The sequence below is a fragment of the Phalacrocorax aristotelis genome, chromosome 1 (assembly GCF_949628215.1).
Source record: "Phalacrocorax aristotelis chromosome 1, bGulAri2.1, whole genome shotgun sequence".
NCBI lineage: Eukaryota > Metazoa > Chordata > Aves > Suliformes > Phalacrocoracidae > Phalacrocorax > Phalacrocorax aristotelis.
In genome coordinates, this window is record NC_134276.1 from 205,068,670 (window position 1) to 205,088,689 (window position 20,020).

A 20,020-nucleotide genomic window follows, 5' to 3' on the forward strand; every position below is an offset into this window, starting at 1 on the left:
ATATTAACTGATGCAGAAATTAAAAAATCAAAACTATTATGTAAAAGCTAAGAATAGTCATTCAGTAAAACCATCTTTTTTGTAAAAGAACTTTTAGCCAGTATATTACATAGCAAGTAGTTTTATATTTAGAGGTATTGTGTACTTAGCTTGGGCATTTGTACGGCTCTGTTACCATAGTATTAGAATAATCACAGTTTTAGTGAATGCATATTCATACAGACAGTTGTGTGATAAGGAGGTGCTATAATGTGTGGTTTACAAATGAGCTGGGGGAAAGGCATTTGAGAATGTCCCACCCTTTTAGTGCGCACTCAAAAGCATACTTACCTTCAGCTGGGATGGGCACTGGCAGGTAGGGTGCAGACTACAGCAGCCTTCATGTGGTCCTCTTCACCTAGAAGTGATGCCATGTAGTCTGTGTCAGTCTGACACGGTAACCTGAAATACGTCCTAGAAAGACTTCAGCTCTGCCTACTGCAAAAACCAAACAAGGCAAATATGAGCATGTGGAGCTGGATCTTGGGAACCAACCGTGGCTTGGCTACTCAGGCAGCTCAGGTACGGAACAGGCAGAGGCTGAGTTATTCACTCAAGACTGAGCAGGAACAGTGGTAGTAGACACGACAGTACACAGCAAGTAGAACCCAACTTCTGGGTTTGAATCCTAATTGGTATAACAACTGCCATTCCTGTTTTTCTAGAACTGTATTTAAGGTTAGTCTTCAGTTTGATTTTTTCGTATACAATAAAGCAACAGGAAGCTGATACAAAAATCTTAGAAATGTTTTCTGGGAATATTTCAGGAAACTCATAGATACAGAGAACTGTCAATACATTCAAGAAAAATGTGTCTTGGTCACAATCCTGCAGAAAGTTCCATGTAAACACATAAGCTGTGTTCATACATAAAACAGCTCCTCCCCACCACATTATGTACATTTTTGTCTATTGATTTCTACTGTATAGTTTCAAATATTTGCCAAAATATTTCACAAGAATGTCCAGAACAAATTGTCGGAAACAATTACTTGATGAAGGATGCTGTATAACTAATGCCATTCTGTAATTATTAGCGGCAATAAACAGAAATCTTTGTAGGCAGATCGTCCTACAATCACTATAATTAACAGAAAATGTAAACAGCATGTTTTCCTTTGTCAAAGTATCAAATATTTGAATGTACTAAAAAAAAGGGGGGGGGGGGGATTCCCTTACTAGCCTATCACAGTGACAATTACACCGTGCTTCTTTACTGTTTGAACTGATTGTTCTTTGTGTCGTTCCCATTCCTCATCATCTTTGTCAAGATCAAAAGTTTCTGGATAAATGGGCAGCTTGTCTTTTGGGCACTCCTCATAATAACTTCGAACATATTTTCCAACAGACCATCCTTTGTATTCCTCAGGCGTTTTGCATTCTAGGCCATTGTAGTGAACATTGTAATGATGCTTCAACCAGTAGAAAAGATAATGAATGTTGTAATCGCATCTCCAAGGATTCTCTCTCAGCCACAGTATTTTCAGAAAGTAAAGATCTTCCAGTACTCCATATTCAAAATTCTGCAAGCTGTTGTTTGATAGATCCAGCTCCTCTAAGTTATTGAGGCTTGCGAAAGCAGCTGGTCAACAGAAAAATAGTTATTGGTACCTTATAAAGGTAAGTTAGTAAAAAACCATGCGTATCTGAGATGGGAAAACCTTTTTCATAATTATACATTTATTAATCTTTTTTGGCTAAAGGCTATAAAAAAGATGTTTCAAAAACCGAACTTTAAAGTATGGCTTGTGCCTTGAGAAGTGACATATTGGTATAAATATGTCGACATTAGAGGAGTTGTACTGCTGGTAAAGTTATAAAACACTTAATTAGCATGCATGAGTGTAGAATAGGGACAGTGAAGGTGAATGAATGCTTGATTTGCTCATACATGTCGACTGTTATTGCCATGATACAGAAGTAGAAATATGGAAATTGATTATGTATTAGACAATGTGCAGAGCTAGTAGTTTCTGTATGTATATATGTATGTGTGTGTGTCTGTATAGAACCTTTAAATATCTTAAGATATGGCAGAAAATAAAAATGGAGCTTCATAATAATGCTTCTGAGTCACATCTCTGAGAGTAGTTAATGCTTTTTGCAAGTATTCTGTTTTATTTAACACCAGAACTCTTAATTTAAATAAACCTGCTATGTGTAATGTTAAACCAGGTAAGTATCATGTTACTGATATTACCACTTTCTACTGCTGTTTAACTTCGAAGATGCTACAAGAGAAGGCTCTTTTTGCTTCATACTTTCCATCTCTCTCTCCTTGTGTCTGCTTTTGTAATTAAAACCCAAATACACATAGGCGATAAGCAAATTGCCAACAAGGCCACTTGAGTTCTAATAATATATAACTTAAGAGCAATTATATGTAGTGATTTTCAACCCAAGAGAGTATAAATCCTTTTGGTTTGTCTATTACTTTGTTGTCCAATATAATTTAAAAGCAGCCTTATTATATGACAAGTTTTCTTAGATTTGGTAAAGATATTTAGAAAATCATTAAACTTTTTAGCATTTTGGGAAACGATTAGCCTTCAGTCTGCAGAATTAAATTTTTGCACTTCATTGGTTTAGTATTAAGAAAGGGCAGCTGAAATCAGACTCTCTTCATTGACTTCCATGATGAACACATTTGAGTGCAAACCTTTAAGAATTGAGTGGTACAAAAGGTAAAATTTGCACCAACTTCTAGATTTTTAAATCCTTTTCCCCCATGTTTATATCTGACAGAGATATTATCAAAGTTTACAATTAATAAAACACAAATCACTTTAAAATGAATATTTAAAATTGTTCTTACCAGGATCAATGTAAGCTATTCCATTACTGTTTAGGTTTAATATCTTCAGTTCACTGACATCTTCAAACTCTTTGGCTCGTAGTTGTCTAATTTTGTTGTTGGACAAATCAAGTTTAACTATATCTGGAGGTATGTTACCTGGAACTTTCTTTAAATCTTAAAAAATGAAAAAGACATAGCTTGTGTCAGCTTTAGATTATTCTTACTGCTTAGATATCACAGTTGCGTACCACCAAGAGTTTTGTCAGTCTAGCATTGTTTTTTTCTTTCCTGTTTGTCCCCACTACTAGCGTCAACATGTTTTTTCAACTTCTGAATTTCATTGCTTTGTTCACTTGTATCTTTACATTTCATGTGAAAATTGCTCTCTTCATTAGTGCTTATTCTAATGCCTCTTGCTGTGTTTTATATTTTTATTTTAATAGAACTGTACTATTCATTCACATAGGGATACAGTAGGAAGTGAAAGGCTTGATCATTAAAAGAAGCAAATCATAGTAACTATAAAAAAAAAAAGTTCATTGGTATGTGAACATCTTCCACAATCAAATTTTAATCAAATTATAGAGTGCTGTCTTACATCCTTTGTTTTGTGTTGCCAAAAGTTGAAACGTTCCAAATTTCATTAGCCATAAAAATGCTAGTTGGTATAATATTTGTAGTAAAATATATAGTTATAATTATAGTTCTGTAGTTACAGTTATGTAGTGTTTTAGTAATATTTAAGACTCTATATTTGTTACGATACTTACAGTTATTTTATGTCCAGGCAGCACAGTGGCATTCTGCCTTTCTACCTCTCTGTCTTACTTGTATCACTGGCATTACCAAAGTAGCCACGCACCTCTTGGTCATCTGTGTACGTATCCTTACAACGTTCCTTGCAAGAGTTCCAGAAAGAACAGCTTCTAGTCTAGTAGTAAGGGCACAATCTTGAGAAGTGCAAACCGTAGTTTGAATCCTCTCAGGATAATGTTAATAAACCTGCTCTCCAGGATTATGTTTACTTGATGAGTGTTCTGATCCTGAGCTGTTCTTACAAGAAAATGAGCGGTATCTCTTATATTTGACCATCTTTGAATGAAAGCAGGTAGTTTCTGTATCTGTGCTGAAATCTCGGTTGTCAGTGTACTTCTGAAGTTCTGAAGGTGTCTAACGCTTCAGGTGTTCTTGAGACTAAGGCAACATATCAGAGTCTGCCTGCCTTATATCTGATTTTGAGCATAACTTTGGTGTGATAAATACATAAATATTATAACTACTCCAGCCTTTCTGGTTGGAGTGCTTCCTGCCTGTGCAGATGTCAAAGTTTCAGGGCCTATTTATCACTAAATGAATGCAAAAAATGCTTGGATTGAGACTCTTGGAGAGTTTGGCTGTACTAGAAAGCAGATTTTTTCAACTGCTCTTGCAAATACAAATTTTTTTGTGGAAAAGTCCCTGTACCCTCTAGTACAGTCATGTAAAGGTTGAAGTAACTTTATTCCTTCATTATTAGTACTAAAGACAGTAAACCTTTTTTTTTAATACCATAAAAGCCTGTGAAACTCCCATGAAGAGCAGACCACATTGAATATTTCTGTGAACTTAGAGAAAAAAGTAAAATTTTTCTTGCCAAATGTTTTTGAGTATATTCATGTATTTAGCTCATCTCTTTGGTACCACTAAATGGGGAGAGTTGGAAAGTCAGTCTTTCTTATATTAAGATTTATAATATATGCCTGGGTTTTTTTTTCAGTAGCACAGTTTAATGGTGTCATAAGATAATAATGATATAATTAAAATCCTATGAAGGATAATTAAGATTGTAATCTGTAATCTAATATTAAGAGCCTATCTACAAGGAAAGGTAAGGTATGTGAAGGTTAAGGAATTAATAAATGTTAGCCAGTAAAAAAGCATAAATCATTAATAAAAAAGACGTAGTAGCTGCATGGTAAAGCAGAAAAAAGAGAAAAGTGAGCCATAGGAAGAAGAAAGGTATTTAACAGGGTGGAAAAAACCAAAAATGTTTACCATTTTTTATGCCATACATAGTAGATAAACCAGGTAATCAAATACTGAAATTGTTATTTCTTTATATTTAGGTTATCATATCCTTATACTGACTTCTGAGCTTGTCTTTTGCATTAACATCCAAGAATAAGGGCACACAGAGTTGCTGCATAAATTTAAGTCACTGTTAAAGCAAATAGAAGTTTAGCAAACACATTGCAAGGTACAAGTGGGCAAAACACGCTGCAGTGGTCTGATATTGCAGGCTATGCTTCGCAGTAGTTGGGAAAAAGTCCTCCTAATTTTGGCTACTTCTAGTAATGCTTTTTATGTCAGATTTGTAATGTTAAAGAATTACTCCCTTCTGATTTGTTTTGTTGTTTGCTTTGTATCATCATAGGATAAAATATGGGAAATATAAAGCACAAATAAATGTGCACTTTTGTGTTGATATGTGCCCCAGCTGGTTTACCCTTAAGGCTTAACTGTGGCTTTTAGGAGCCTGAGAAAGATTTAGGAATGGAATGGATCCAAGTGTCTGAAAAACACTTCTTGAAAGCCCTTCTACTTTGAAATGTTTGCTGGGTGCTGGGGGGAAGAAGGCAGAAGATGTATTTCTTTATGAACAAAGGCATACAATTTCTTTCCTGAGTAGAAGAAATCTTGCTCAGAAAATGTGAGGATTCAATGGCTCTCCTTTGCAGTTGGGTTCCTTTGGGCATTGTAAGCACAGCTGGCTGCTCCAGTCCTGCTTCACAGCTCGCTTTTGTCAAAGTTGTTGCTATCTTTGTGTTTGTATACGGTAAAGAGGACAAGACACACTGTGCTTTTCTCTATCAGTACAACAATTTCAGCACTGCTGTAATTTGACTGATCAGTATGTTTATAGTTGTAAAATCGGACTAGTGAGGTGCTGGTCCTTCAGTTAAGCATGTACTTAATTTTATTCCTGTTGATTTTTGTTTGATATCTTGTAGTAGAGCACTAAAGAAAATCTGTAGAATTGAGGCTGCAGGGTAGAGGCAAAATGCAGAAGGAATTCCTACTTATTGCTTGTAGTTATGAGAGAAAAATATTAACAGTATTAGGTAAAGCAAGGCAAGTACTGGTATGATACTCGTTTTCTATAAAATGTGAAGAAATGTAGTAAGGGAGCTAGAATATTAAAATAATTAATTCATTTATATGGACATATACAAACCTTTCCTTCTGCAATTCAGAGTTGGTACAGGAAACACATACATGTGGCACAAAGAGGAATCAAATTCTGGTTTGGCAGCTTCAGGCTTCTCCTGTTTTATATTTTGGGGGTCCTGTCTGTCCTCTTCACCACATAGCTGTTCAGCTTTTATCTGCTTTAGCTTCTGATTTTTCAGTTCTATTGGGTGCACACACTTGGCATAATTTCCCAAATTCCTGTTTGTTGGAACCTGAAGCATTGTAACAAAAGTTTCTAGTTCACAGTTGCAATGCCAGGGATTATCATAAAGACGTAGGTAGTTTAGACTGGGCATATAAATAAAAATCTCCTCAGATAAACTCTTAATTTGGTTATGCTGAAGTAAGAGTGTGGTAAGCTTATTCAAACCAAAAAAAGCCTCGCTCTCAATTTTTGATATATCATTCTGTTGTAAATCCAGACTTTTCAGTACTTTGTACTTGGAAAACATATTATTCTTCAATTTACGAATCCTGTTTCTTGCTAGCAGCATGTGTTTTAAATCCTCAGGCCAATCAGGTGCCACAAAAATCAATTTTCTTTCCTGACAATCTAGGTATTTCTCATGAAGATAAGTGTATATATCACATGGTAGGCTTTGGGCATTCCGCTTAACAGTGCTAGATGCTTTCCTTAAGATGTTTTCCCTCTCATTGTTTCTCAAACTCCTATTCCTTGTCTTCCTACAGTCAGATGTCTTACAAAGAAGAAGTAGTAGTATAATAGTAACTACTTGCATCCTGTCATTCAGCTGGCCCCAGTTATTTCCTGTGACAGCTGGAACAGTTGAAATTTTTGGATAGTCTTAATCAGTGTTGTACAGATCTGAGGAGGTGCAGCTGGGCTATGTGGAATCCCTGTGTTGGAAGAAAAGTAAAACATTAGAACAGATGTAACAGGCATTTTCATGGAGGCGTGTACATCCAGTCAAGTACTCAATCATCACACTACTCAGAGCTTCACAAATACTTTGAAGGCTTAATGTCCTATCTTTTTTTTGTTGTTTTTACAGTCTCTGGTCTACTGTTCATTTTGATTAAGTGTGAGAAACTATATGGGCCAATTTCTAACTGGTCTTTGTTAGAAGGTTCTCATGTATTCAGGAAAACGGCATCAGGCTGAATCGTCTTTGAATTTAAGTTCATCTTGGAAGCTCAGCTTGAAAAAGGAGTTTGAAGCTGATATTTTCCAGCTTTCTGGGTGTTGCCCCACTACAACACATACAGAGCCAGACCAAGAAAAGTCATCCAGTGCCTATCAAACCCCCAGCTTTAGACTGTGCTCAAGTGTGGACTTGTTTTCAGGTTAATTCCCAATTTATCAAAACTAGTCCTGCTACTACCAGGTGCTTCACATGGCCCATGACATGTAGACAAATCTGGCTGGACTGCTCCGAGAAGGATAAAAAATATAATCTTTTGCAAGAGCCCATGAGGCTGTCATTTTGAGTGTAAGGCAGAATGCAAAGAGAACCTGGCCATGGCCTGCTTCAAACCACTTCCAGGTCCGGCCACCTGAGGAGGTAAGCCAAGAGCTTTTGCCTTTCCAAGAAAGCCCAACATTATCATTAGGAATTATTATTAGGGGAAGACAAGGACTCATCCCTGCAACCATGTCCAAAATTGCCTGAGTATATTCAGTAATTTTTTGGCCTGTGTTCCCTCTTGAATATCCCATAGTACTCCTGTGAACTGCCCTTTTCCCTCATTTCCAGTGAAGTTTGGCTACAAGGTTGCATTTCCTTAGCAACATTTTAACCCCTCAGGTTTTTGTATTTTCTAACTTTTTTCCACCTTACAAATTTCCTAGTTTTGCTAGTCAGTATCATTCTTTCTGAAACTTTAAAAAAAATTTTTCACTGTTTGGCTTAAATACTTTTTCTCTATGACTGTGGACATCTTTGCGTTATCCTCAGTCCTTTTTGAACTTAGCACCTGGGAAGGTGTTGAATCCCAATTCTGAGTGCAGATCATTGCACTGATGTTCTGTTTCTAAAACACCATTGTTTTGGGCTCAAAAACCTTGTTTTTTTCTAGAGGAAAGTTGGTGCAATAAATCAACTAATACCATGTTGAATAAATCAAACTAATACAAAAAATTCTTTTGAAAACAAAGAAATTTTTCATTTTTAAACAAATTGGTAGATCAGTTTAAGCCACATCTTGGCTGTAGGGCATTCTCAGTATTCGTACAGTTCTTACTCACTAGAGAGATGGAGCGGTCCTGTCTATGCATCCCTCTAATCCGTGTGGCCAGTTGTTAATATTACCTTTGAAAATGGATTCACTGGTTTCTCCGTTTTGTTCCTGTAGGTGCCAGTTGTCTCTCTGCATTCAGATTCTGTTAGTTGACAGTGTGAATGAATGTTTGCATTGGCAACTTTACCCCTTACATGAAAAATGTAATTTTATTTGCTACTTTTCGGCGGCTATATGCTAGTTAGTGTAAAATGATCACTTGTTTTAATAACTTGAATCAACCGGGTTCCTCTCTGTTGTTTTGAACTGTTCACCGTCCTCATAATGTGATAGCTCATTCTATTCAGGAGAGTTCAGAAATAGAAAAAGAACTTGGGGGAGGAAAGGTAATAAACAATTACAGAGATGTTATTTCCTCTTCCTTTCCATCTCCTGGGTCTGAACTGGGATTTTTTACTAGTATTACATTCTGTCTGCTAACTAAATTATACTCAGCTGTAATACCAAAATGAACAGCTGCTTTCAGTAGCATGTACAGGTTCACCTGTAAAATTATAACTGTGCCTCATTGAGTTCTAGGGCAAAAAACATATCAGTACATATTTTCTTTGGCATAGCCAACTTAAGGATGATTTTAATTGATTAAGTTCTTTTGAGTTGTGCAATCCCTCTCAGTATTGTCCCACTCTTCAAAAAGGCAATGAGTTAGATGGAATTACAGGATATCAGTGAAGTCACAGTCCCTGTAGAAAAGAATGTACAGATCTGTTGTACTAATGCTTGATTGCAATTGAAAACATATATTTGGCTTACCATGTGAAAATGTGTTTTTAAAGATTTTAAAAATGTATTTCTTTTAACTATATAAACCTTTCATACTGTATTTTCCATATTAAGTATCTGTATCAGGCCTATTTTTTCCATTTCAGTTTAGACAGATCAGTTATTTTTGAAGATTAGATTAAGGCAAAAAGTATTACTATGTTTAATAGGAGTTTTTGCATCTTTACCTTGGAGGATAGACTTAACATTTGGCAGAAGAGTGGCTGAAGGGATGTGTAGGTGTTGCTTCTAGTGCCAGATATCTATCTTTCATTATTTTGTAAGAATTGCAACAACCTCTGCAAAATAGGAGTTTCTAAAAATAATAGATTATATGCACACAGAAGAGACTGTTTCAGGCAGCTAAATTTTCTGAAATTCCATACCTGCAGAAGATAATCAGGGCTTTTCCTACAGTTGGTCTGATTGCTGTACTTCTACTTTCAGAGGGAAAAAATTGTTCATGTACATAATTAGATACTGATGTCATAATATATGAGTGGGAGGGACAGATAACCCTATGTGGAAAACTGAATTCTGGCATTTCCTAACACCAATTGCTTAATTAGGTTAATTTCTTGTCCTTTGGTAACATAAGACAGAAAACAGCTTGATTCCTAAACCAGCCATTCATTGATGAAGTGTAAGAAGAGACATTTCGTCAGGACATCTTACTTCACCTTTGTATTCTGCTTTTGGTTTTTCATGCTTTCTTCTCAGTAATATGCTGTGGCCATTGTTTCAGGGAGGATATTGGCCTAGATGGACCGAACCTGTCATATGAATTCTTACGTTTGTGCTGTACACTGAGAATTTGAACTGTTTGCCTTTAGTATGACATTTTAAAAATTATTTTTTAGGTGAATGTAGGAATTTGCAAGACTTAAATCTCTCGGAATGCCAGGGATTAAATGTAAGTACTACAGACTTTTTCCATGAACTCTAACTTATACCAAGAAGGAAGCCTAAGACGTGCTATGGTTATTTGGGAACACAAATCTTCCTGACAAAAAGTAGAGACTTGTTTTTCTTAAGTGCTTTGAAAATGGAGTTTAGTAGGAATCAGAGACACTCAGTGAAGTTCTCATTTGTTTTCTACAGCGCCAGGGTAAAATGATATATTCAATCTCAATGATTTTAATCAACAGGCTTCAAAACTTCACCAGTATGGGGAGAGGTTTTTTATTATTTTAAGTTTGGAGTTGTCAACAATACGTTTTAATCCTGTATTGTTTCCAAGTTCCTTTAGTCCTTCATTCGGTAGTACATCTGGGCTCTAAAAATGTCTCACTAAATTTCTAGATATTTGTGAGAGTCGTTATTTGAAAGGTGTCTAAGTATGCATTTGTCCATTCTTTTTCCTTTAACATTTTCAGTTTTATCTTGCTTCCATTAATTCTCTTTAATGTTTTTTTTCATTGCTCTTCTCTGATGGAAAAACAATGTTTGTCTCTGCTTTAATTAATAATTTCTTAGAAATGACACTGATATGTGCAAATTTTTCTAATAGTGAAGTCTAAAATAAAATTTTTTTTTTTAGAAATTATGGTTCTTAATAGATTCATATATTGTATACATCCATTTATACACTATTTATAGTGTTACAAATATAAACAAATAATTCGTTATAGTTAGTTGTCTTCAGAGTGAAGTGTACATCCAAGGGTCTAGCTGAGACACATGCCAATATTTACACACAATGTTTCAAAAATTAACATGGATAAACTACAGCTTATGAACTTCATACAAAAATGGCATATGATGATGGCTGAGTCAGAGAGGCAAGAGCTGCAGAGAATCATGAGGTTCTAATTTATAATACTCTGTTTTGGTTCTGCTTTGCATATATCATCATCTTTGCCCTGTATTGATGTTAGCTTTATTGCCTAATATCTTGTTCTCACCATTCTCACAGTTTATATAATTTTCTTTGCTCTACCAGCTACAAGGAAGGGATAAAGGTATATTATACTCTGTTATGAAGTTCCTTGAGTAACACCGTAGAATCATCTTGCTACATAACATAATACTTGCTATATGGCATTATAATTACAGTGTAATATTAGAGGTTGTATGCTTCTCAAGGGTTGTGTTGATTGTAGGTTCCTGCATGAAGGCAATGTTAAAGAGGGCCAGGGCTTGCTAAATTGTAGGCTCAAACACTGTTTCACAACTGTCTGTTCTGTTTGGTTGTTAGCATGCTTGCTAATACACATTTGGTATGTACCAGCAAGCACATCACTAGGTGATGCCAGGGCCTGGTTCATGGGATAGCAGGGACTTGCTGATTACACTGTTGTCAACACAGCCTACTATGCAGTTGGCCACCTTTTTCATAAGAGCACCCTGTTGACGTACACTGAAATTTTTATTGACCAGGACTCTCAGGTCAGCGTGTTTGATAGCTGCTTTCTGTCCAGTGTCTAGACTGTACTGATGCATGGGGTTATTCCATCCCAGATGCAGGACTTTGCATTTGCCTTTATTGAACTTCATGGGGTTTCTGTAAGCCCTTTTTTCCAGACTAAATCTCTCTAAATAGCAGTTCTAGCCTCCAGTGTATTGACATTCCCCCCGGTTTGGAATAATCTGTGAATTTGCTGAGAATGTACTTTGTTCCTATCATCCCAACCATTTATAAAGGCATTTAACAGTGCTGGCCCCAATATTGACCCTTGAGCAATGCCACCACAAAAAGGATACTGTAGCCTGTGTGGAAGGCCTTGCTGAATTCAAGATACGCAACAGCCACTCTTCTCCCTGTATCCATAGATCCAGTAATTTCATCATAAAAAACTATCACCTTAGTGAGGAATGCTTTGCCCTTGCTAAATCCACACTGGCTGTTCACTATCACTTTTTCATCCTTCATGTGCGTGGACAGGAGTATTTGCTACATAACCTTCCTAGGGACTCGGGTGAGGCTGGCTGGCCTGTAGTTTCATGGATCCTCCTTATTCCATTTCCTGAAAATGGATGTGACATTTCCTGTCTTCCAGTCATCAGGAATCTCCTCTGATTGCCATGACCTTTCAAAAATGAGTGAGGCCTCTCAGTGAAAGGAGCCGGCTTTCTTAGTACTCTTGGATGCATCCTTTCTTGTCCCATTTCCTCAGGTGCTCCCTGACATTTTCTTCTTCTACCATGGGTATGCTTCACTCCCACAGAGTCTGCTAGTAGGCTCCCAGAAGGCACCTGGGAAGCCTTAAGGCAAGGCTTAGCAGGAAAAACTGAGGCAAAAGTCACTGAGTACCTTGGCCTTGAAGATCAACCAGCTCTCCTGGGTCCCTTTGCCCTCCAGGGCTGTCTACCATGAAATCCTGTTAAGCAGATTCTTAAACAAGCCAAAATCTGCTCTCAAGTTCAGGCTTTTTCTTTAGAATTTGTCCAATTTTCTTCTCTCAGGATTTTAAACTCCTCATTTTCATGGTTGCAAGAACCAAAGCCACTCTAGTTCTTCATATCCTTGACGAGTTTTTCCTTGTTTGTGAAATGAGTCCAGAAGAACATGTTCCTTAGACCACTCATCAGTCACCTGAATCACAAATTGTCTTCTGCACACTCTAGAAGTCTCCTGGATTGTTTCTGCCCAGCCATATTGTTCTTCCAGCTGATAGCAGAATGGTTAAAGTCTCTCATGAGTAACTAGGATAGGCAGCTGTAAGGCTTCCTTCAGCTGCCTAAAGAAGGTTCCATCTACCTTCTTTTCTTGATCAAGCAGTCTGTAGCAGATACCTACCACAATGTAATCCTAATAGGTCTAATCTCTAATCCTTTCAAATAAGCTCTTGACTAACTTGTCGCCCATTCCAATGCAAAGGTCCATGCATTTAAGCATACCTTTGCATAGAGTGAAACCTGTCCTTACCTTCCTGGGCTGTTATTCCTAAGTATTCTATAACCATTCATTGCAGCCCTCCAGTTGTGTGTGCTACTCCTTTGCATCTCTGGAATCCCAATGAAATCATAGCTCTGCGCCTGTGTGTGGACTTTGAACCCTGCTGATTGGTTCCCTTGCTATAAGTGTTTGCATTCAGACACTTGAGATAGACCCTGGTTGTGCTGCTTTCACATGGAAGGTTTCAGAGTTTTCTGTAACATGCTATCCCCGCAACGCTTTCTCACCACTCCCTATGCCTTCAGTTTTCTTCAGGTTCTGGTTGTCTTCTGTCACCATACCTATTTTTACTGATATCACCTCTCTCAAATCCTTTGTTGCAGGAATATATTCCAAAACCACAAACTGTCCTCTTTAAAGTTTATTAGTATTGAATTTCCAGCTATCTTGATGGTCCTGTTGTGTGATAACTGAAATAGTAAAAAGGTGACCACAATATGGAAAAAGATACACACTCAACTATTACATTTCCATGTATAGGTGCTGACTTTTTGCCTTTCTAATATACTGGCATTTATTGTGAAACATTCTTCATACTGAGAGATTTGTTCCCATTTTATTCTATTGGAATGATCTATAGAACAATATAGGTAGTACCACTTTTGCAGGTCAATAAAACATGGAAGCCCTATAATTACTCAAATCTAATGTTCTACCTAGAGGGTAGAACTAAACAGGAAGCATTTTGTAAATTATATTACTGGTTAGAGAAGCGTACCAGAGTTTATGGAGAAAATTCACCAGTGGTTTTCGATACCAGGACTGGCTAGCAAGAATCTTGGTTTAGCAAAGTACGTAAACATGTGCTAACCTTCAATCACATGAAAAGTGCCCCGTGCTTTGTAGAACTGTGTAGTGTATAATGTTTCCTTGAACTGGAATGTTAACATTACCCTACTTCAGGTGAGCAAGAGCAGCATCATGTGTGTCTCTCAGTATTCTACTTTGAGGCTTCCAAAGAAACTGGCTTTGATGTATAAAAGCTAATATGATGATTTAAAGATACTTGTTCATTGTTTTTTCCTGTTACTCTGTATAAAAATGTAAGATAAATTAATACAAATATAATTTTAATGTACTTCTGCGATTATTTTTGTTTTTCAGGACGAATCGATGAGACTCATATCAGGAGGTTGCAGAGCTCTTCTCTATTTAAATTTGTCATATACAGATATTACTAATGGAACACTACGACTATTGTCAAGGTAAAATGGAACAGAAATACAAAAGTGTGTTTGTTTTATCTTGCAGAAAGTTTAGAAAGTTACAGGATTCTGTCTGCTATACAAAATGAAAAAAATGCCCCATACATTTGACTTAGGAGTTCTTTTCTCTGATTCACTTTTTAGTAGGATTTAAAATATACACTAGATTACCCTATATATTCCACAGAGTTTTACAGAAACTTTTAAAAGAACATGCTAGCATGTCCAGTTACTTATGATGATGCAAGAAGTTTGCAAGTTAGATGTGTTCTTAAAAATATTTTTTTGCAAGAGAAGATTATGGATAGGTGTGTTGTGTGAGCCAAGTCCTTGTGACAAATGCAAAAGAAAGAGTTATTCCAAACTCTTATTTGGAATATCAGTGAGCTGGAGGCAGAGAATGTACATTCTTACAGGCGTCTGCCATTCCTGTTTTAGATGTATCCCTCCATGAGACTCAAAGTCTGCCTGGTAGGTAGAATTGCTGCGTTAAAAGCTGCCATGAAGGAAAAGAGGCATGCTGGTCCAAGATAGCAGCCATCACAAAGATGTATATGGATTTGAAGATAGCTGTACATTATTTCTCTCTCCCATGAGGAAAACTAATATCTTCTTTTCAACAGCAGCCCCACAAAGTCCAGAAACATGTTTTTCTTTGGCATTTTCCTAATACATTTCTACTTTGGTTTTTCTTAGTCTGTAATGCCATATCCTCATATTACTAACATTTGTTTTGGCAAAGTTTTCCATTTAGTGTCTCCAATCTTACAGCCCATCTCTTCATCAGTATTATTCTTATAATAATCTGTGTTTTCTCCATGTTGGCTGATATTTTGTCTTTTTAAATTTCCATATATTTATGTTGGAGTTTGGAACAGCTGTTCTATAGGTAATCTCAGCATATGTTGTTCTGGTTACTTGAGCATCCTGTTCCCACCAGAAGTCAGAATCATTCATATCTTTTGATGCATAAATAACACTTACTCAATAAAGAATTCTCCGGAGTAGGCGAAGCTTTCAATGCAATAAAATGTTTAAAACAAAAAGAAAAATTACTACTGACAAAATATATTTTGCAGTTAACTTGTACCTCATTAATAAGAATTTTTCCCAGTCACACATGATGCTTCTGATTTAAAACCATAAGATACCCCTGTTTTTATTGACAATTTTTGGACAAAAAGCAAAGCTCATTGTTTCTGAGATTACAAGGGTATACAAAAAGTTGCTGTCCTGTGAAGACTTTGATAGCAGACAAATTTCATAAACATTTCACACGCCACCTCAAATGCATTAGCTCACCACAGGTCCTGTGTAAGAAGGTAACTAATTCAAAGTTCTTAGAGGTGGCAGTATTGTGTTTCGTAATACTTCACATGAAGTTTGCTATTGTGTAGCAGATGTCTGTTATTGGAATGAGGAGCAAGTGAAGTGTAGGCTGAGTGTGCTCAAAGCTGTTTGGTCATTTTTTATTCTCTCCTGCCATTGCACACAAGCTTTTTAACCTCTGTATTATACAACACAGATCATCAGCTACAATTTCCATCTGAAATGTTCTGTTGCATGTGGCAGAATGAATATTGTCTATCAGGAATAAATGTCAGAAGGTCATCTTTTCAGGTTGCTTTAAAACAATGATCTTGAGATTGCTGATGCCAAAATTAATTGAAAAATCAGTATGACAGAATTCCTGCAGAATTTAGCTGCAACACGAAACAAGGATTTTTAGTAGTCTGTGTGCTCAAGCCTAAGTTTTAAGAAAGCTGTCACTTCAAAAATGGCAGAAGAAAACGTGTTAAAATTCTCAGATCACAAAAATGGGTCATATGACCTGTAAAGAAAACCAGTGCCTCTTCAAGAGTGTTGGAAGGTTTCGAGCACAGTCTTCAAAATGTAGTGACAGGCTTTCCTGTGTCTTAAGTTGTGCAACCTTGGAGTAACATATACTTTAAAAAGACTCAGAACTGCCGAAGTTTAAAAAAATCTCTTAATTTATTATCTATTTTGTCAGATAAGTTTGGAACTGTACTCTCTCTGAGTTTGATTTCCCCACTCATTTCTGTGGAATATGTCACTAAAATGCGAAAGGCTTATGCTTCTACGAAGAAGGGTACTTATGTTTCTGTATTTAATATTAATTAAATGTTTCCATTTTAAAAAATATACCACGGACACATGCCCTTATATGCTAATATCTGGTTCTAATGCACGTTATCTGCCTTTTATTTCCCCCCTGAAACGTAATCTTATGTTTAATGTCTTAATATTTTTTTGTTATCCTTTTTTAATGATAACATTCTTTTCCAGCTTCCTATCCCTTCTTTTTTTTTTGGTGTTCAGTTCAAATTAGCGTGTTTCCCCACTCTATATTGAAAGTGTAAAGTCAGTTCCAAAAATGTATGCCACTCCTTAAGTAGTCAACTCCTCAGTGGGTGTTCCCATCTTTCTTCAAAATGCCTACATTTGCTGACTTGCAGAACTGCATGACTATAGCCCTACAACTAAATGTCTACCAGAGCAGTAGGTCCTAATTCTAGGTTTTTATTTTCTGCATGCTTTCATTTGTGGTGCTTGTGGCAATTGTTATTTATTCCAGTTAGAAATGTAGTTCAGTAAAATGAATAGTTTTCAGTATGTTATAAACCAAAGCTGCAGATGGAAAATTAAGTATATTCAGAGTATAGATTCTTGCTTTTACAGAGTGCTGTTGATTAACATTTTCCATTTATAGTGTTTGCTTTCTTTTAACTAATATTTAGAATAAAGAAATATTTTCCAAAAGAACTGATCAAAACCTAAAATTGGATGGTTCACTTTTAGATAATTCCCTATTGTATTTCTTTCAATTTTTCAGATTCTTTTTATAGTACTCTTCTAAATAATGATATGACCAGAGAAACTCTAACTGTACCTTTATGCTTTTAACGTCCTTTGATAGAGTTCTGGTTTTCATTTCCAGCAGGCACTGCTTGTAAAATCAATGGCAAAGGCAGTCCAGCAAACTTATACTGAAAAGTCTATTAGCTTTCAAAGTATGCACACAAAAATCCCAGTTAGTTAAAAAAGTATGCCTTTGCAGTTATTCGAAATAACTTTAAAATGATACTGTTTTCATATGGTAAAATACAGTCTGTGCTAGTGCTATTCCCCAGTAATTTGCAATGCAAGGAGCAGAGGAAAAAGTGCAGCAGAAGAAAGGGACTTTCAAACTTCAGCAAGGAGACAATTCTATTTCATGTCTAACTCTAACATCTTTTCTTTACAGTGATTTTCAGAATACTTAACTATGGTACTTTATGTTCTTTTGATTCTTTAACATACCCTTATAATATTTGGTCTCTGTTTTTTTTGCAAAGCAGCTTCCCCAATTTACAGTATCTGAGCTTAGCTCACTGCAGAAAATTCACAGACAAAGGTTTACTGTACCTGGGCTCTGGAAAAGGCTGTCACAAGCTCATCTATTTGGACCTTTCAGGTTGCATTCAGGTTTGTAGTTCACGTCTTTCTCTCATTCTGTGAAGAAGAGAATCCTTTATATGACTGGCTGCATCCTGCATTCATGGTATACTGAAGTAGAACAAGCACTGCAGCAGACTTCCAGGGTTTTGAATTACATGACTACAGCTGTTTAAATTTTACTAAGGAATAATAGCACTATAGGTTTGGATCACTGCCAACAAACTGTCAGATCTGTAAACAGCTAGTACTTACTGCATAATGAGAACAAGGCTTGCTTTTTGTAGCCATAAATAGACTAATTCTATGTCATGATTAGTTAGGATTTTAAATCAGGACCTTTGAAAATGCAGTTTTTACTAAGATACCGAAAAACATAGATGCCACTCTGCACTATAAAAATACGATTTTACACTTGGTTTCCTGAGAAACAAATTAGTTAAAAAGTGGACCTTTGTTACTATTTTATATTAGTTTAAAATATAAATTGAAGTAGTATTTATATCTGCAATCTAAAAATAGTTAATGTTTTGGATTATTTTAGTCTCCTACTAAACTTCTAAAGAAAATCAAGGTTTTAGAATCTGGTACTATTTTAGAAACTTTCAAAAATATATGTATCTTGAAACATACTTCAAAAGCAATATGAAGTATTATTGCCAAAATATGAGGCAATAAAAGTCTGCCAATGTTTTAATAAAGTCTCCCACATATATTTCTTTATACACTGAGAAGATTCTCCAAATTACAAAATACATGTGAAATGATAAAGACATTGAATTTGAGGAATAATGGTTTAACTTTCCACCTAACAAAACCTTTTCAGAATCCAGGATGAAAGCAGGTAGGGCAACAGTCTTGTTCTGACTGCTCTTTACTGTGAGCATCTGTTTCTTATTCCTGAGAATCATGCTGAGACTCTTGTGCGGTGACAGTGTGAAATTTGAAATGAGGGCTGAGGTTAGAGGAAAGTTAAGAACTACCTACCTCTGAGTTACTTTTTCAAAATGCCAGTAATTGATTACTTTTTCCAAAAGCAACATTCCTGCTTGTTCAGAGAAGTAATCATGAGCTGTAAGGGTCTGCCTTTAGAAAGCATGATCTAATAGCAGTCAGAGAGAAGTGATCATCATCAAACTGGGAAAACCACAATCCTCCCCTTTCCAGAGGAAATGGGGTTTGCTCACCAGTGTATTTGAGAGCTCTTAAAGGGATTCCACAGCTTCCTTCATTTTGGGTTTCCCCACGATTCTGGAACAGTGCTTAATGATTATGACTGAGTACTTAAGTAAACGGTTAAAACCAAAAAGAGCATCAAATTGCATCACTGTTGCAGTAAGCATTTTAATACAGTAGAATTCTTTTTTGTTTCCCTCATTGGATGAACTAAACCAAAGGGAACTTCTGTAAGGCTAATGTTTCAGAATTAATTAGAAAAATGTAGTAAAACTATAGTATAAACATTCAAATTATGCTAAAAAGTGTTCTATAGAACAGGATATATATTCTAAAGAATACATACTTTTCCTGGTTTTTACTTAATTTTAACATTACAGTTCTTTTTATATGAGTTCTTGTATTACCATTACTACTGTCGGATTTGAATGTCTATTTAGAAAGTCCATCTGTAAAATGGGTGATTATGCTAATGATTTTGCGAGTGGCGACTTGAGAACCAGGGCATTTAAACAGCTTGTTTGTGTAAAACATAGGCAGAAAACTGGGAATTAAGCACACTTTTTCTAGGCTGTTGTCATAAAGCAAGGCAGTCTTTCCTTTGACTGCTATATTAATACGTGGTAATAATACTGGATGAATTGTAGGTATGGCTCTTTTGCATAAAATCTCAGTGATTAATGTTTTATTTTTATGACACGGTAAGTATTTTCATTACTGAGTTTCAAGATATTTTCATAAATATATAGAGATTCTCTTGTGTCCTGCTTAAAAGGTGTTCTATCACACCATTGATATTCTCAGAGAATTACCTAGAAAGCATAAAATTTCTTTGTTCTGCTTCTGAACCTGAACAGTATAGGTGGAAAATTTTCTGATTTTAGACACAAAACTGAAAAGACAGAAGGGTATAAAGCAATTGCATGTCATTTACCAACATATTTAATTGAGATTATACTACTAGAACAGTTTGGTGAGAGATATTTTCAGGTAAATTAGAAACATGGAGATTTTTAAAGAAATTGACTTTTTATTTTTGGTGCCAACATTTATGGCTGATTTTTGGACTGGAACTACTCTGGCCCCAGATGTAATAGAGACATCTATCAATTGCTGTAGTTTGCAACAGCTGAATAAGAGATCACACACAAGCCCCGGGAAAAAGAAATCTGACCCTTTCATTTCTTGATGTTCTGC

The 20,020-nt window shown here is 36.0% G+C and overlaps 2 protein-coding genes across 2 annotated transcripts in view; one reads left to right on the forward strand and one right to left on the reverse strand.

Moving 5' to 3' along the window:
* Window positions 1–20,020, forward strand: part of FBXL13 (F-box and leucine rich repeat protein 13) — a 93,204-nt gene that overhangs the window by 35,394 nt on the left and 37,790 nt on the right. The window contains 3 exon segments of the mRNA XM_075092549.1: window positions 9,949–10,001; window positions 14,091–14,191; window positions 17,551–17,677. Of these exon segments, the coding sequence (XP_074948650.1) occupies window positions 9,949–10,001; window positions 14,091–14,191; window positions 17,551–17,677 (281 nt within the window).
* Window positions 694–17,708, reverse strand: LRRC17 (leucine rich repeat containing 17). The gene is made up of 4 exons (XM_075081455.1): window positions 17,618–17,708; window positions 6,051–6,925; window positions 2,855–3,010; window positions 694–1,621 (listed from the first exon to the last, which is right to left on the reverse strand). Exons 2-4 carry the CDS (start codon window positions 6,805–6,807, stop codon window positions 1,218–1,220), a joined length of 1,317 nt encoding a protein of 438 aa, XP_074937556.1. The 5' UTR covers window positions 6,808–6,925; window positions 17,618–17,708; the 3' UTR covers window positions 694–1,217.

What these genes read in the sequence shown, in the direction of transcription:
- LRRC17 (XM_075081455.1), bottom strand. Translation starts at nt 6,807, where the DNA reads ATGCAAGTAGTTACTATTATACTACTACTTCTTCTTTGTAAGACATCT. An exon ending in TCTGAATTGCAGAAGGAAAG is followed by an intron (nt 3,011 to 6,050) that starts GTTTGTATATGT and finishes TCATTTTTTAAG; the next exon opens with ATTTAAAGAAAGTTCCAGGT. An exon ending in AATAGCTTACATTGATCCTG is followed by an intron (nt 1,622 to 2,854) that starts GTAAGAACAATT and finishes TCTGTTGACCAG; the next exon opens with CTGCTTTCGCAAGCCTCAAT.